The sequence below is a fragment of the Paramisgurnus dabryanus genome, chromosome 11 (genome assembly GCF_030506205.2).
Source record: "Paramisgurnus dabryanus chromosome 11, PD_genome_1.1, whole genome shotgun sequence".
In the NCBI taxonomy this organism is placed as follows: Eukaryota; Metazoa; Chordata; class Actinopteri; order Cypriniformes; family Cobitidae; genus Paramisgurnus; species Paramisgurnus dabryanus.
Window position 1 is genome coordinate 2,595,121 of NC_133347.1, and position 18,947 is coordinate 2,614,067.

At 39.8% G+C, this 18,947-nt stretch overlaps 1 protein-coding gene across 1 annotated transcript; it reads right to left on the minus strand.

Moving 5' to 3' along the window:
* Nucleotides 1–4,933: 4,933 nt before the first annotated feature.
* pim1 (Pim-1 proto-oncogene, serine/threonine kinase) lies at nt 4,934–8,633 on the minus strand. Its single transcript, XM_065270246.2, has 6 exons — nt 8,255–8,633; nt 7,958–8,064; nt 7,747–7,797; nt 7,292–7,658; nt 6,484–6,660; nt 4,934–6,388 (listed from the first exon to the last, which is right to left on the minus strand). The coding sequence occupies exons 1-6, from the start codon at nt 8,325–8,327 to the stop codon at nt 6,201–6,203; spliced, it is 963 nt and encodes a 320-aa protein (XP_065126318.1). The 5' UTR covers nt 8,328–8,633; the 3' UTR covers nt 4,934–6,200.
* Between the last annotated feature and the right edge of the window lie 10,314 nt (nt 8,634–18,947).

The following is an 18,947-nucleotide window of genomic DNA, read 5'->3' on the forward strand; positions in this document are numbered from 1 at the left end:
AACACGTGCTGGGTTAAAAATGACCCAATGTTGGGTTGTTGTTATGCAACCATGGGGTATAATAACCCAGAAGTTGGGTTAAAACAACGCAGCATTGGGTCAATTTACACCTGTGTGTTCTTTCCAATATTTACCCAACATGGCTTAAAAATAACACGGCCATTTTTAGAGAGTGGTTGATGTTTAATGATATGAAAATCAGGAGCAGTGCATTAACAGCTCAAAGGTCATGGGTTTGAGTTCCAGGAAAAACACACACTGATAAAAGATAAAGCTCGAAGTGTCTACCAAATGCATAAATGTGCAAACAAACAAAATATTGACTGCTAAAATTACACACAAAATAATGCTGGGTTAATTTTGGTTGTGATTTAGTCTATGCTTGGTTGTTTCATCCCAATTTGATGGGCTGGTTTGATTGATTGTTGACATTTTCTGGATTAATTTAACATCTGCGTTTGTCCTTTTTAAAACTAAAATAACGAGGATGTAGGCTACTTTTAGTTGTATGTCTATTCAATGCCATCTATGAATGGAAAAATTTATACTTTTTATAATAAAAACTTAATTAAAAAAATGTAAAAAAAAAATAATTATTATGTTTACTGCAAAAAAATGTTGTATCATTCAATAATAGGACAAAGGTTGTATAGTACAGTTCAAGCAATGCTATAAATAGTAAACCAGAGGTCAACCATAAACTCGTGCAGTGGCCATGTCGACATCACCCATATCCCATCATGTACATAAACTAACAGTAGCACAAGATGCTTTCTGTGTGTATCTGTTTACAGTTTCAACATTTTGCTTGCGTTTGTAAACAGACGTTTGGAAACTTGCGCGTGCTTGTACTGTTTTGTGGTGCTTACGCAACAGGACGAGTGTGATTCAGCAGTCAAATGTTCTCTATTGCCGGAGAGAATCGCACAGATATTCCACACATGCAAATATTCACCATTTATTTGACTCTCATTTTAAAACCATTTGCATGGCTTAAGCTTACATATAAGTCCATTGATGGCTTTTCCATTCATCAAACTTCCAAATAAAGAGTTTTCCTTTGCCACCGTCAGAAGGTTGTCAGGAGTTTAACAACAAGGCCAAAGCTTTTCGCAAGCAATACACTCCAATATGTATACCTGAACTTATATATTAGGAACTTTTGAAAGGGTACTGCCTGTTTTTGACTATTTTTGACATTAAAAAAAACGAAATTGATCCTATTTACTTTCTAAAAACACGTTCCTGATCTTATTGTGAACAATAATAGCATCAAACGTTTGCTTAGGTATTACTGAGAACAATTGAAAATCCTTAACCACACACGCTTGGTAATTAATTCAAAGGTTTTGCGGATGTGTAAATGAATCACTTTCTGTTTCGAACTAAAAAAAACAACAACTCAGGCTTAGTTACAAACCACTGTGAATGTCAGTCGGATCCAAAGGAATAATCACCCTCTGATACGGAGCACCTCGGGTCATATGAGCACTGTAATTCATTTAGAAAATAAACGCTGGGAAGGTTTTGTGAGAGGATTAATGGATGGCTTAACAGGAACGTTCCCTGCCGCCTGCATTGTGTTTGTCCTTATAGAGAGGGCAAGCATTTTGGGCCCGGTAGAGGATCAGGTCAGGACGCCCCATGCTGATGCCATGTCCTGGGTCAATCGGTACATCAGAGGACTAACAATTATAACAAATCAGTTTTGTAAAGCATAAAAACTGATTTTTTTCTCCACAGAGACGTAACAATAAAGTATAAACCTTTTAAAACTGACCTATGAGATGTGCACCATCGATCAAACGTCTGGGACTCATTATTTATTTATATTTTTCCTCAATTTGGGATATAATAATAACCTTACCAAATGGGAATTATGATGTAAGTATCCAAAATAAATCAAAACTGTATATTAGCATCTGAAGTGTAGTCAAAACCATAATTTGCTAAATATTATTCATGGCATTTTATCAAGCAGCTTCTTGAGGTTTCACCCTGAGACGACTTTCAAGATTATTGTAGATCTATTCTGAGCTTTTATCGGCCTCTTTAACTTCTATTCAGTCTTTTTGACCTCATCTACTTTTTTAGTTTGTACTTTGTAATGAAAGAAACTAATATGTATGGGCAGTATATTTTTGCCTACAACAGTAACTGGCGCTGTCCCATGAGCGGAACACCAGAGTTTACTTTAATATTTTGCATGTCGATTTTAATCTATCACGACAAACTATATATCGTTGGAAAGGTCTAATGGCGCAAACACACCAAACGTGAATTCAACAATTTGCGTGAGTAGATACAAACAAAGTCAATGCAAAGATGCAAATAGACGTGAATGACATGAATTGGGTAGCAAGATTGCCGTGAAAACACGCACTATTTGCCTCAAACGCATCTTCGCGCTAGAATATTAAACTTAAGCAAAAAAAATTGACATTGCGCAAAGATAAATCTCGCCAGTAATATAGAGCAAGGAATGCAATGGTTCACTTTTGGTGTGTAGGTAGCATAAAGCCTGATTTATAGTCGTGCGTAACCTTTACACCGTAGCTACGCCATAGGTTAAGCCTGATTTATAGTTGTGCGTAGGTTCTACGCCGTAGCTAAGCTCTGCGTAGCCTGACGTGCACCTCACAAAAATTTTTAACAGCGCGTCAGTTCTACGCGGACTGCAAGCTCTGTGATTGGTCCACCAGAACCCCTCCCGTCAGGTAAAAAAACTGCGTCATAGGTATTTCCGTATGCAACGGTGAACACAAAGATGAGCCAAGTTGAGGAGTGATTTAACTCAAACTGCAACAAAACTCGCTGTTTATTTACTTTCATCATTGCTGGTCTTCTCAAAACATACACAACAAGTTGCTGTTTCTTCTTCGTTTGTGGGTTAAATTGCCAAGCTTCTTCTTCTTTGACGGTCGCACTGCTACTGTGGTTACACGCGTAGATACTGCCTACCAGTGGACTTGCGCGTGTGTTTGCACGTCGACGCAGATGACGACACAAAAGTATAAATGAAAACCAACTCGGAACCTACGCTGTCGAGGCTACGCCGTAGGACCTCCGCACAACTACAACGAGCCCTTAAGAATGTAGTTTCTATTTTTCAAAACATTTTAACAGTATTAATAATGCAGTGACAGTAATTTATTAATTTGTGATAAGAGTAAGCAGAAAACCGTTGACACCTAGTGGCCGTTGTTGGTAAAAAACATTTTATTTTTTTGATAATTTTTTTACTTGTCCGCATTAACATTTAATCGATAGGGAGAGCTCAAAATTTTATCCCGAACCCAGAGTACTGCCCCTCTTTAATTGAAATAAATGAAACTAGCCATGTGTCTCAATTCGTTTCCTGATTCCCGAGGTCGTGAATCAGTATATCGTGTACACAGGTTCAGGCACTGGTAAGGACCCTAGCTCACTTGACATTGGGACACTGTTCACTTATTTTTCTGTCACGTGGCTGCTTACGCGCGTTGTGATCACTCACAGTTGTTACTCATCAACAACGGCAAAACCAACATCTCTCTGACTTAATTTTAAACAGTACATTGTGAAAAACACTGTCATTATTCTCTTACATATCCGTGCATAAAATTTGAGGAATATAATTACATTTTAAAGAAATATTATTATTTTAAATATTGAGTACTTTGTGGTCCCTTACTGTGTAGAGGTGTGTGTTTATATGGGTGATGTCTTTATAAAAGTTCTGTCACATTTTATTAAGTTTATTGAGTTGGATCACATGATTTTCGGTTGGCGAGCTTCAGAAAAGGTCACGTGATTTCCGGTCAGGAAACATGGGGACCATCGATGCACACTGGTTTTTGCGTTGCATTGTGGGAATTTTTAGGGAACGAACGTTCCAGTGCACTGGAAGGATTTTGCAATTGACACAGCCCTTTAAATGGCCAACTCCCCGATCAGTGCCCTGACTACTGAACAAGGGAGCTGATTGAGACACATCCCAGATGAGAGTTGGTTGGATTACATGACCATGCTCCTCCCGATCTTAGTCCAATAAACTTCATATGTATAACATATATACTTTATTGCATTATTTTGTTATTACAATAAATGTAAACTGCCATATTTTGTTATATTTTCACCTCCAGACACTTCAGTGAAAAACTTTAAAGGGGTGGTTTCCTGGACAGAGATTATCTTAAACCAGGACTCTGGCTCTAGTTTACCTAGGAAATATAACTAGTTCTAACAAACATGCCTTACTTAAAACATTATTTATGAAATAGGTGTTAAAAAAAATGATGCACGGCTTTTCAGGGCTTCCATACTTTTTTGATTGGATGGTTAAAAACGCCTAATCCCAGTTTGAAAAAGCCCCAAAATTGGGAAACGCCCCTTTTTGTTCCACAGAGACCTATTCTTCAGTTAAGCATACACATTCAGATTAATATTTATACGCCTTTTACTTAATTTATACAATTCTATTTATTTTTAATAATCAAATTCCCGGTTAAGAACTACATTAAAATCCCTGGGGTGGTATCCTTTCAAAAAGTACAGCTTTGCACCCAAAGAGTGCATATTACCATAAGGGAACATATTGGAAAGAGTAGTATTATTATCCACAGAGAAATAATCAGATATCCAACACTCTGAAACTTTTGCTTGCAGTTTTACGAAGCTATTACAGCTATTTGATGTTGTCGACAATAATGCCGATAAAGTAATGCTGTTATGAGTAGTTATCAGACATGCCTGGTTCAGAAGTCCAGCACCAAGAGATCTAAATAACCCCAGATTAAAGATACACTATCAAGATAAAACGATAAGGTGATTATTAAACGTAATTACATCCACTTACTAATACGGATACAATCCGTCTAATTCTCTAATGACATCTGTTTATTGTCTGTTTAACCCTTCAACCAACCATTGAATCATAACAAGAACACCACAGTGAATGTTAAAAAAATATTTATTGACAATTGTGTAAAAAAATATCTTTCTAAAGAATTTACATTGCTAAACCAAACAGACAAAATCCAGGTTGCAGTCATGCCTGCTAATAGTGAAGGAAAACTAATCCACTCGGTTCCTCAAACATTCATGAGGTAATTTCCTCCAACATAAACACAGCAGACAGTTTACATGAGGTGACAAACACGACGACACCAGCAGTACACCGGCGTCGTTTACCATCAGTAGACGTTCAGTACTCCGTGCATTGAGAAACAGAAGTGCTTTCGAGGATTATTTACAATATATACACAGATCTTTCTCAAAATAACAAAAAAAGGCTTTAAATATGATAAAAATACATTTAAATAATCCGTGGGCCCTTCGGTGGTGGAATGAGAAAAATTCAGCAAAAAACAAAGTTTTCATAAATAAATAAATAATTCCACTTCCATCTCTTATTTTAAGACACTCAAATAAATATCATTTACATACAAGCCTCGTTTAGGAATAGTCAACTGACCAAGTTATTACATATTTACAATATAACCAGAAAAAAATGAAGTTAAGAGTTGCATTGCTTTGTGCATCTGTGACAATAAGTGGTAGTTGTTGAGGATTACCCGGAACAAGAAATGAAACCGAGAGGGTTAATTGATAAAGTGAGGTAAGACTTTTCATTCTGCAGAGGTTTCGTGAGGTCGCTTTGGTTACTCAGAGAGTAAGACCAACAGTTACCCGCACGAAGCAAGTAAAGTGGAAGCAAGTAGGTAATAAAAAGACATCTGGTTAAGGAGTAGAGTGTTACAGTGGCTATTACTCAATTCAAGTATTTCCACAAAAAAATAAATAAACCCTTGATCTTGCACAGAAGGCACTAAAATTATTACGCTCGGCTGATCTGCTCCTGTAGCCGCCCCGCACTTAGCCCGCAAGAGCGACCCATCTTGGTCCGCCCTGCTTCAGGTGTTCGGAGCTTCTCTCTACACCGGTCAAGACGGGCATCTCAATCTACCCGAGTCTGACTGCAGCGGTGTCATTTGGTTCCAACAAGCTAGATATTTGGGACCCCGAGCCACAGGTTAGCAGGAGACAAGACCCAGGTGGGCCTCATCCATTCATGGCCTAGCCTAGAACGGTCACCACCCAACCAGCAGCAATGCTCAAAACAAAAGTAAAACGTGTTGTTTTTGCACTGCACGATCCAGAGCTCTTCTGGTGGCTTACTATTGTAATGTAAAGTCTCTTGTGTGCGCATTTAGATTCAGTCATTTGCACACGGTGACGGCGGTGAAAGCAGCAGGTTGATGTTCGTGGCTGATGCTGTGTAGTCTGATCTCTGTGCCGTCTGTAGACGGCGCCGTGTTCTGCATCCACGAGTGGTTGATGATGTCCTCGAAAGAGGGACGATCTGCAGGGCGGAGGGCCAAACACCACTTGATAAGCTGCTGGCACTCTGTAGGCACGACAGGATATGAGGTTATAGCACGGCAATAAACGTATAAAAATCCTTGAAAGCGGATGTCACGTGATTTGCGGATGCCGCCTTACCTGTGGAGACTCTCCGCCTGAACAGCACCTGACCGCGTACAATCTCCTCATCTTGCTCAAATGGGATGTCCCCACAGACCATGTCGTACAGAAGAATGCCCAGAGACCACACAGTGGCAGATCTACCGTGGTAGCGATGAAATTTAATCCACTCTGGTGGGCTGTAAACACGAGTACCTGAAAACATAAAAAAAAGGAATATAAATAACTGCTCAACTCAAAACTAAAGCAGTGAAGTAAATCCTGCATTTAACCTTTTAGCCTGAAATGACTTTAAAAATAAACAGAGTTGTAAAAAGGGAGCGGCAGAAAAGGTGTGTTGTGTTTGAACATCATTACTACAGCACCAGGGCGCGGTCATGCGCTCAGGAGCGTGACAGAGGGCGCGCGCATGTGTGGAAACCGGTTGCCATGTGACTTGTGTTTACAAACTTTGAGTTGTAGCACTTCAATTTCCCACCGGCGGGGGCGACAAAACCACATCTCATTGAATTAATGCTACAACATGCAGGCGTTTGAGGGGTTTATTTTATTTACGAGTGAGCATAAAACGATCAAATAAAAGATTTTATTACATTTAGAAGCCAATCAATCTTGGATATCTTTGATAGGTTTGTTTAAAAACGTGATTATTAATCAGACATTTTTAATAAAGTGTCACATTAAACATACAAGAAATGGATAGAAAAAATATATTCTGCCCCAATGACTCCCAAACAGACGCGTTTAACGCACTGTTGTTATTTTTTTTTAAAGGTTTCCCCAACCGTGCAAACCCAAACGTCAAGGTCACACAAACGTCCCTTACCGTCAAAATCGGTGTAAACGGTGTCTTTGAGCAATGCCCCCGATCCAAAGTCGATCAGCTTCAGATCACCGGTCCGCAGATCGATCAAAATGTTCTCGTCTTTGATGTCGCGGTGCACGACGCCGTTGGCGTGGCAGTGACGCACCGCTTCCAGAACCTGGCGGAAAAAATTCCTGGCCAGCTCCTCCGGTAACGCGCCCTTCTCCGTGATGAAATCAAACAGGTCCTTGACGGCCTCCGGTCTTTCCATAACGATAATGAAACTGTCCGGTCGCTCGTACCAGTCCAGCATCTTGATAACACCACGGACTCCGGTACCGACTTTCTTCAACAGGACGATCTCCATAGGGACGCGTGCGCCATTGGGCTGAAACGGTGAATGTGCTCGGTTAGAAAACAACGTATTGCATTTTAAAACACGATTTGTGAAATAGAAAATCGATTCGATTACTCACCAGTTCTCCCCATTCGGTCACGCGATCTTTTGCAACGTGTTTAATGGCAACCTAGAAATGGTAAATAAAGCATTATTAAACACTGAACGGATGCGTTATTGTTATTCGTGTAAAATATAGGTAACATGCAAATGCCTGATTGTGAAAGAGATAAACCATAAGGTCATTTCGGAAGAATTCATGCAAATTAGATGAAGAAAAAAAAACCTACCGGCGCGCCATCGGCGACCCTCAAACCCGTGTACACTGTCCCGAAACCCCCGCTTCCCAGGACAGAGCCGACCTGATAAACCTTCTCAAAAGGCTCTTTCTCCTTAACTGTAGTTAAAAAGAGACGAAAAATGCATTAGAATAAATACAGCACGTTGAATTGTATACAATTTTGAAGATCTGACGCACAAATTCCCAGCAGTCCTGCTGACGCGAGCGAGCGCGAGACCATAACACACACACACACGCGCGCGCGCGGGCACACACACAGACACACACGAGTAAAACGTCCTCTAACCTTGAAGCTGGATTTTCGCCGGCATATCCACGGTGGAAATGTGGGCAAACGTGTTCAGTTTAGACAGAAGCATCTTGCTATAATCCCAAATGTGAGTTCGTGAAGATTATTCCAATGGTTGGGGGTCGAAATCCGTCGTGTGTAAATAGATACAGGGAAGGTCTGTGTCAGGGATCCACGTTGAGAGGTCGGCAGTAGAAATCCTTTCTCATCGAAACCCGATGAGCTTTGAATTCCGAGACGGACCTCAAACGACCGCGCGAAGACTATTCCAGTTTGGAATATAATAACAAACGGTTTAGGTCGATTTAAATTAAATATTTACTCGAGTGAAACGCGACGGAGGCAAACACCCGGCTTTCTAAATCATGAAGGAGGGGCGAGAACGATTATATACCAGTAGTAAAAAGGAGGGGCCGCGCGGTGTACGTCAGTAACGGTCCCGCCCATAAACAAAAACCAACCAATGACTAATGCGCCTGCCTCTGCAGAAAAAGGTCAATCAAATATGAAAATAAAGAAAACGTAGCAGAGCCAGACGACGTGGCGGGAATCAAAACGCGCCAAATAGTCAAGTTTTTTGAGAGCGTAGAGAGACAGCACGATTCACATCTTTGATCGGTTTTCACAAAAGCAACCGCACATTTCAAGCATAGTTATTAGAAATAAGACGATGGGTACGAAATAGATTTTAATTGATGAATGCAATCTTTTCAAACAAATGCTTTATAACACGTAGCTGATTTATTTATTCTCATAAACTTGAGACTACATGTGCATTTCAAATGATGGTTTATGCATAAAATGTGTACTTTTCTGTCTTGTTTCCTCAACTAAAATGTTTACATTAATAACTTTATTAATGCACAAAAATAACTTTATACCGTTAAAAATAGAGAGGTGATAAACTCAAATAGTTCTTCTGCAGAGTTAAAGCAACTATTCCCTCACGATGCACTGCGCATGCGTCATCCAACCACCGGGCAACTCTATTCTTTGTTTCAGTCATGTGAAGTAGGTCTATACAAAAGTATGAACCGCGTGCACCGCATTACCTCATTAATCTTAAATTAGCGCGCAAAGTTTTTCTACCCTATTGGCGGGCAGCAGCTTTTATTTAGATAGAGAACAATGCGGGTCGCTATGGAAATGAGGAGCATTCCGGGCATTCTTTCAAATTGGGTGGCCGGTTTGAAACTCGGCAGCAGGATGTGGGAAACTGGAGATAAAAGAGTTTCAGATCCACCCCCCTCCACCTCTCTTCTCCTATTTTTCCCGCGCAGATTATTGTCTCATGGCACTTGCTCTCCCTGTCCTGCGCGTTTTCCACGCCCTTTAGTTGTAGATCGAAACATAAACAAAAACAACGTAAAGTCTCGTGTAAACATATACATCATCTATATCATTCTGATATTGTAATGCATTGCATTGCTCGTTTCATTGTTCCCAAAATAATGAGTTCACTGTTATCAAAGCCATTTCTAAGAATAGAACATAACCATTACTTTGTGTTCTTTATGTACTCAGATAAACCTGCAAAAATATGCTGGGTATTTTATCCCACAATGCAATGTGATCGAAATGTCCTTCATGCTCAGTAAAATAAAAGAACCACAAGTAACATCACAGTTCTGATGATAGCTAAAGCAATTTATGAGGTCACATGACAGCACTATTATTTGAAATATTTATATATATACATAATGTGCTTTGTTTTGCATACTTGAAGTATACAGTTTGTAATGTGCATTAAGCAGCATGCTTGATTTCTATTCTGAAGTTATCCAGTGAGTCATTAATATGAGTGATTCATACAGTAAGCGGCAGTTTTTGGCTTTTGTGCCTGTGTGGTTCTTTTTTTAACCAGAATCCTGTTTTTGTTTGGGTTAACGTTTGCTTTCCATTTTGATGACTCAGAACTCTATTCAAGTTGGAGAGAAGAAAACATGTTCAGAAACAATTCAGAAAGTAGGCTAACTTAAATCACATGTGAGCAATTCCATCCAAATGTCAACCAAATCATGAAAAATCTAGTTTTTAGACAAAGTTTTTAACCATACTGAAATATGTGGAGGTTTAAATGCAAAGTCTTGGTTGAAGTTTTAACGAGTTTGATTTTAATAACTGATGTTACATGGATTTTTAATCTTTGACATGATTTTAGTCAGTCAATATTAAAGGTGCTGTAGAATATAAAAATGTATTTACATAGTCATAGATTAATAATAAGAGTTGTGTACATAGTAACAACATATCGTGAGCTCTAAACACAATTGTTTCCTCCTCCTTATGTAAACCTTGTTCATGCAAAAGACGGCTGGAAAACAGAACAATCTTAACGTAACACCAACTGTGACGTTACAGTCCAGATGAACACCCATTAAAGATGGGGCCCATTGACTTTTCACAGTAGGAAAAAAATACTATGGCAAGTCAATGGGCGCCCAATCTTTAAAGTGGACTACTCCTTTAAGTACAATTTTGTTACAATCATAGATATGTATAAAGGCTAGATGTGTTATGGCTGAGTCTCTAACATCATCACCTGGCGGCCATCTTACCACAGGCAGCTCGCTCACTCCTAGCATTGAGTTTTAATGATGCATTTACATTTAAATGACCATAACTTGCTCAAGTTTCTACCGATTTTCAAATGGTTTGGTTTCTTACAAATTTTATTAACGTGGCTATAATTCTGGATGCATTAACATGTTTTATGAAAATTAGGGATGCACCGATACCACTTTTTTGGAATACGAGTATGAGTACTTGCATTTCAGTACTTGCCGATACCGAGTACTTAATAAAAAACGTGATTTAAATTTACAGGTAACAGCTTTAGTCATATAATTTAACAAAAAAACAAGGGACTTGTTTTCCAGTTTGTTGTAAACTCTGCGTCTTTGGACAACACAAGAGGCATTAACCCCTTACACGCCGCTCAAACATAGACATTTCTCAGACCGTGGTATCGATCCCTGGTATCGGGGGACTTTTAACGAGTACGAGTACTTTAGAAAATGTGGTATCGAGGCCGATACCCGATACATCCCTGATAAAAAATAATTATTTGTTTTAGTATAAGTATGCAGTGTCATAGGTAAATTTTTGACGTTTATAACAAAGCAAACCGTTTGAAAATTGGTAGAAAAATAAGCAGGTTATGGTCATTTAAAAGTACATGCACCATTAAAACACAATGCTACGAGTGAGCGAGCATTCTGTGGTAAGATGGCCGCCAAATGTAGCCTGGTCCAACCAGACTCTCGTACATTAATTTCATTTGTACAGAGAGTCTGGCCACGCTCCATTGCAAAGCATTACTTCCATTAAGGAGGGTCCATTGTTGAAGTTTAAAACTATTGGATCTGCCCAAAGTCACTCAGGATCTGCCAAAGCCAATCGCTAACGTGTGGTCGTGACGTATATCATGCACCGAAACCGTCCGGAAACAACAAGTCAGAATAATCAGACAAACAAAACTTAGCAAACCTGGTTCTTGCTCCGGCTTTAACTTCTGTATATTCGGCAGTTTTGCAACAACGGACCGAATAGCTTTTCTCACGTCTTTCTCCACTGCCATTACTGAACTACAACTCAAACTGACACACGACCTCAACGTCATCGTTCTTAGCCACCCCCATCTGTTCGCTGATTGGTCCTGCAGATTTTTGCAGGAGAAAACGAAACTCTACAGAGCAGTCCCAGACGTACTGCTGAAGCGAAATGAAAATTAAGCGGAAGCACGTAGGAGGGCGGAGCCAGGCTACGCCAAATGCAGACGTTCCACTCAATTGGCCAGCAGCGCAGGCGAGACATCTAGCCTTCATTATACATATCTATGGTTACAATGCTAAAACAAAGTTTTGACCTCTGAGTTAGCGCTATATGCTAGTTAATGCTATATCCTAGCGTTTAGGCTGAAGTTCTACTATTGACGTTAAAGTTACGTTTTGCAGGTCCATACTGAAAAAAACCCCACAAACTTACCACTCAGAAACGTCCATTAACAATCTCCAAACAATTGATTATTCCTCAAGGGGATCGCACACCGAACGCGCAGCGCCGCTCTAAAAAAAATTTAAAACATTGTTTTATATAAGTATATGCACACCGGCACCAACAGGTGGTGCCTGACCACGCAGCACAGCTACGACTTTGCTACGAAGTTGCCTTAAATCCTTGTCGCGCAACAGAGCGCCACTCACATAGTTAAACATTAAATAACATTATATTTGTCCCAAATCATTAACGGTTAACATTGGCTGCTAACGTATATTTTGCATTTTGAAGTAGATGCTATCTGACGAAGCTCGCGCTATTTAATATGGACTTCCGGTTTACGATACCTCCTAGTTGTCCTAGACGCGACCCGGCGCGACGCTGGGCTGCGCGGCCGGTGTGCGACCCCCTTCAAAATCTGTATCTTCATCTGATACAGACTTAAACATTAAATCTGTATACACACACACAGAGCTACTGAAGGAGAAACAGCCAATCAGAGCAGAGCTCAACATTATTATTCATGACCCTTTCAAATAAGGTAATAATAGACCACTCAGTCTAAAGACAAATCGTAGGGTTGTAAATGGACATGTAAAACTGTCTCTGGATCATTTTTGCACTTAATAAAGCCACATACTTTCCATTTAGATATTAGATAAAAATAAAAAATATTATTTCAATGCATTCGTTGACACCTTTAAAGATATCAAGGTTATATTTCACAGAATGTTCTTTATTTGATGTAAGACGACTGTGTAGAAAACACACAAAACACAAATGACAGAGAACCAAAAAGCTTTTTGACATCATAAAAAACATCAACAAGCCACAAAGACTTTTATGCACGTACGAAAACTGTACATTTTTCCATATGTGCATTAAGCTGCACACATTATCTTCTTACAATTCACCGGTAGCCCCCATAGGGACTCGCTCGGGCTGATTTAATGGAGGTTGTTAAACCGCTGGTACCCACTATAATGAGTCACCTTCTCTATATGCACTTTAGTGCTGATTATGGACCGGCCTTTGGTAAGAGCGAGAGTAGCCCTGAAATAGAGACGCAGCAGGGGTCTATGTAATATAAAGCTGTACGAGAGTACGACAGCACTGACGTCTGTGGCTGCCTGCTCAGCAGAGGAGAGAGTGACAGCCGACCGGTGCCCAGGCTCATCTGACACGAACTGTGCTCACTCTTTTATTAGCCCCGGATGATAAAGACGACTTGGGCGTTAGTTTGAAACTTCAGACCGCATTCCAGAGTTGTCTTTAAGTGTGCACGACCCCCTCTCTCTGCCTCCCAGATCCCGATCGGAGGGAGGGAAAACTATGGGAAAAAACATGAGTGGACATCAAAGCCTGGGGTGATGTGGGAAAGGCTGCTGAAGAGCAGGGGTGTACACGGGGTCAATCTTAATGGGAGTATAAACACGGGGTCAGAGGTCACGACATACCTGTTCAGCATTCCACAGCCCTCCTTTAGGAAATGAGCCTCACTTGTCTCAATTTGTGGGGTCCTTTGGAAGTATAGGAGAGCTGGTCATGAAAATGATTGTGTCTGTCAGGTCAGGGCTGTCAGAGGGAATTATGGGTAATTAAATGAAATGTCACAGCTCATGACATGTTTGTTTGATGGGTCTGGGTTTGATCCTTAGCAAATAAAATTAGTCAACAGCGATGGATAATGAATAAACATTATAAAGAAAATAAATATGAACAAACAAAACAAACATTATGAATCAGCTTTCATATGTTTAATTCAATGTATCCGTCACATACACAGTTATACACAGGATACAACTTGCAGTTAATTGTAGAGAGGTAGCGGTAGGTAAATAACAATAATAAAATAAATAAAATACAAAATCAATAGGAATAATCTACTATTTGAAGTTTTTTACTAGCATAGAGTTGACATAACTTATAAACACATTGAAAGTATTTAACTTAATTTGTTAAGTTAAAGTTATACAAACACGTAAAAAAAAAAAAAATTGGACGTAGTGTTCGTGACATCACCAATAGGTTTGTGATGAGCTTTTTAGAAGCCAATAGTAGGCCTTGCCTGCCGTCGCCATCTTGGCCGCGCGTCACCACACATCACTCGCCGATAACCAAAAATGCGTAAAGAGGCGGGACGTGAAACCACGCCCACCTAACTCAACTCTAGTGACAGCAGTGGCAGTTTACCTGTCACTCAAGTGGCCACGCCCCTAATAATGCAGAACTTTAAGGCTTAATATAATTTAAACAGATAAGTTACAAAAAAATCACTCCGCACACAGTTGTCATAAAGGGGAAAATTAGCTAAATAGAGCAAAAACACTTTTTGTACCAGGCTGTAAACACATCATTTTCTGCTGTAAAGTTGTGCCTTTTAACATGGCGGTCTATGGGAATTGACTTACTTTTGGAGGCAGGGTCTAGTGGACAGTCGATGAATTGCAGTTTAAGTCACTTACATATTGGCTTCATCAGAGAGATCGGAAGGTTGCCCCTTGGTAAAATCGCCAACAACCTAATATTTTTGTGTACCCTAGGGCCAGCCTGTTTTTTATGTGTACATGAACGTACGTGCATGGTCGAACGCACAATGTATAGTCTTGCAAAGTATAGTCTATTTGACTTGTACATGTACACGGACGTTTGACGCATAAGCATTGGGACAAAAGCAATGCATCTCGTAGCCAAAATAATACATTGTCTTGGAGGCACAGTATGCGCACACTCTTCTGATGATGAAAACTGCGTCATAATTTCTTAAGTTAAAGCAACACCAAAGAGTTTTTTTTTTACCTTAAAATAACGTTTCCAAAAAAGTTTCAGTCGTTCATCCACTCGAAACAGGGTGAACGGCACTTTCACGTTCGCTTTGCAGCCCTCTATCGGCCAAAAGCGCACTAAAGAAGTTTCCAACCGTCGGGTCGCGGTCCTGTAGTTCGGGTGAAAACTACAAAAACTTGCTTTATGGCAGTGGAGCATCCTGCAGGCTGTGGGTGGAGCATACTCAATTTAGCATTTTTTGTGCACACTAAAGCCAGGACTATAGTCTGTTTTCTATGTGTTCGCGCCCAATTGAACACACAGCCTTGCAAAGTATAGTTTATTTGACTTGTACGTGTAGACAGATGTTAGATGTATGCACATTGCGACAAAATGCAATGCATCTCGTGGGCTACATAATGGATTCTCCTGCAGGCGCGACCTACGCGTACAATTTACGCAGGGATTGAAAAAGCTGATGAAAATTGTGTCACTTGCACTGTATGCGGACCCTCGCGTATGCGTAAAAATAGGACTATACTTTGGCCTTAACACCGAGAGGCTTCAACTTACTCTTCTCGTAGAAAAAAATACAAAAATCTCTATAATACCTCACTAATATTTTAATATTCTAGACTGCGATAAAATTAAAAGGAGACTTTTTTGTCCTTCATCAGACTTGCTCCTTAAAAAACACAGATATTCGTGTGACCATGCCTGTGAAAAAACACAACTAAAGTAATTGTTTTGTGATTTACTGATTTCTACATAAACTTATCCTACATAATGTAAAGAAGATTCAGTGAAAATATAACCTTGACTGAGTAAGATCATGTCAAAGATGAAATAAACAAGTAAAATCAAACTTCAATCATTATTATGAGACTTTAGCCTGAATTTCACAGACAGGGTCACATTTGTCCTTTGGCGGTTCAGAAGAAATCTCAATAATGTCACACAATGTGCACACGATAGAAGACATGGACTAGCTGTTGTTGTTAAGGTCAAGAATGTATCTGGTTTGTGTCCCAGACAGTTTCTTATCAGCTTTAACACAATCACTTGATAGTGCTCTTCTAGCTCAAATGGTAAGACATTGCAATAGCAGTGCAAAAGATGAAGTGAAGATGTAAACATCGCTTTAAGTTGCTGTGGAAGAAAGCGTCTGTCCAGTGCGTCAATGTAAACGGATGGCCGGCTGGTTGTTTCATTGGCCACGGCATATCTGCTTATATCCTCTTACTACTATAATGCCAGAAGATTCACTGAAGGAAGAGTCGTTTATTTACTCGGACATAAAAAGCGTGTTTGTCTGTGTGCATCCATGTTTAGCTAGTCACCATTATCACATTATCCTTTAGCAAAGTATCCATCTGATGTATCACACGGCTGTTTATCTTCTGCTTCCCGTATGATTCATTACCTCATTCTGTTTTTGTGTTATTTTCATTTTTAGACAAGGGGATTTTTCCAAGTCATTTCCTCGTGATAACTGCTGGACCTCTGCTTGTAAACACAGACTGTCATCGTGGCTGACGGTAAAACCCCACATGAGCTAGCAGGGGTCTGAGCGCTTCCTTCTTATTTGCATCATGAATTAATCCAGCTGTCCAGCTGCCGACCAATCACATCGTTTGGCAACAGGAAGCTTTCTGATCTCACTGTAGAGTCATTGTTGACATTCAGTTCTGCTCCCAGATGGAAAAACTGTTGTAGAGTCTGAACAAGAATGATGTTTTTTCCTTTTGCCCTCAATAAATGCTTCCTATTTAGGATGTTTTGGAGTTTCTGACAGTTTTGATAAAGAGAAAAGCAGTTTTGATTGTTTCGCTTTTCTTTCTGACTTTATAGTAAGTTGCAGTGTAAAAGCTTCAAAATTTAAATTTTCAAAACTACATTAAAGTTTCAGCTTTTCAAATGCTCTTTTTAAGCACATTGTGTGTTAATTCATGACACAAACATCCAAAAAAGTGCAGAAGAACTACATTTTTAAGGGGGGGGGGCATGTACACCAAAGCTGTAGGTGCTTGCTAGCTTTTTTCAGCTGAGCCCTTTGGTTGCTATGATACTTTCGCTTTGTTAAACAGTTGTTATTGATATTTGTCCCGCCCCTCTCCACTTTGATTGGACGGTCAAGAGAGAAGTGAAATTGATGAGCTATAACATTTTCAACTCTCGGCGCTCAACAGTGCCAGTGTTAAAAGTGCCAGTGCTCAGTGTGGAGAAAACCCGCCAGCGGCTGGCATTTTTGAAAAATACGCCAGCTGCCGGCGTAAACTCTTTAGTGTTCACACCCCATTCATCCGTTAAACAGAGGCTTGCCCCATTAACTCTTTCCCTGCCATTGACAAGATATCTCTTCAATCAAGAGAAAACGCTTCCCCGCCAATGACGAGATTTTCCGTCTTTCCGCTATTATCCACCGCAACTTTTTAAACCCGGAAGTATTGCCCTATGGCAAGCGGCTGCATGTCCGTGTCTGTTTTTTAAGATCGCTCTGAATGGGATCTCTATGAAAAGTCCGTCACAAAAATTGAATTATCTCTGCTTTTTGCTCAAAATGTGGTGTTTTTGCAGAAACCTACCCATATTCAAAAGCTGATTACAAAAGAACCACTAAAGGTAGGATGAAACGTTTTTATTTTTTTGTTTGAAAGCAGAGGGTCTGGTTTTTTCATTTGGTATATTGTATGTTTATATATTTAAAGAAGAACATTTTCTGGAAGACATTCAACTTTTGTGAAAATCATGAAAAACGCTGGCGCTGGCTGGCAACTTTTTAAAAAAACGCTGGCGGTGAAAGAGTTAAGGGTGCACTAAACGCCAAAGTATGGTCCATTTTAACATTTATACTTTTACACGAATAGTCGTGTTTCATGCGTTAATGGTTGTGCATATAGTGAAGGGAGATCTTTTCTGAAACGGCAGTGTAAGCGAGCAGCGTTTTCATTTTATGCTACATACACACCAAATGCGGGGCATCGTGTTACTCGCTCTAGATTACTCGTGGATGTAACTTTGTGTCATGCAAATTTTTCGCTCGAGTTAAATATTTTCACCACTTATGAGAACATACAACGTGACAGCTGGCTTTAACGTGACGTCGCATAATTTTTAAGGGGGCATGTACACCAAAGCGTTTAAGCATGACTGAAAACCCAGACGGACATCGACTGTAGGCGCTTGCTAGTTTTTTCAGCTGAGTGCTTTGGTTGCTATAATACTTCCGCTTTGAGGCAAATAGCACGTGTTTTCGCGGCAAACGTGCTGCCAATATCGCGTCAATCACATTGCCCCATGCAAGGACGCGTCTGATCGCGTCTTCGCATTGACTTTGTATGTAATCTACTCGCGCAAATCCTTGAACTCGGATCTGGTGTGAACCCACATTAGACAGTGTATTAAAACAAAAATGCACTAATGTAAACAAGGCCTAACTGTTCTTAAAGTAACAGTATGTAAGAAATGTATATCAATTAATCATAAAATGGCCCTGATATGTCACTAGACATTAAGAAATCACTTTAATTTCAAATACTTATATCACTGACAACAGTGGTCCGGCCAGGATATTGTCATTTAAAAAGTGGAGTTGCAGCCCTCAACTGATGTTTATGTTGTCATGTTGTGTATTGGCCACCAGTTGTGTGATTGCAGTACCAGTTTTGGCCACAATCCTACATACTGTTCCTTTAAGGAAACCCTGTCAATAGAAACTGTTATTAGTTTATAAAATGCATTTTTATTATAATGCATTATTGAATTACAAGTGACTTTAGTGGGAGTGCTGTCAAACGGATGTGTTTAAAGTTTTTTCTGAAGGTGTTTCACTATGCACAGCAGGCACATTAATACACACCCACTTAAACAACATACTGTACTAATAAAGATAAGAAAAAATAAATAATCACTTATTAACATGTAG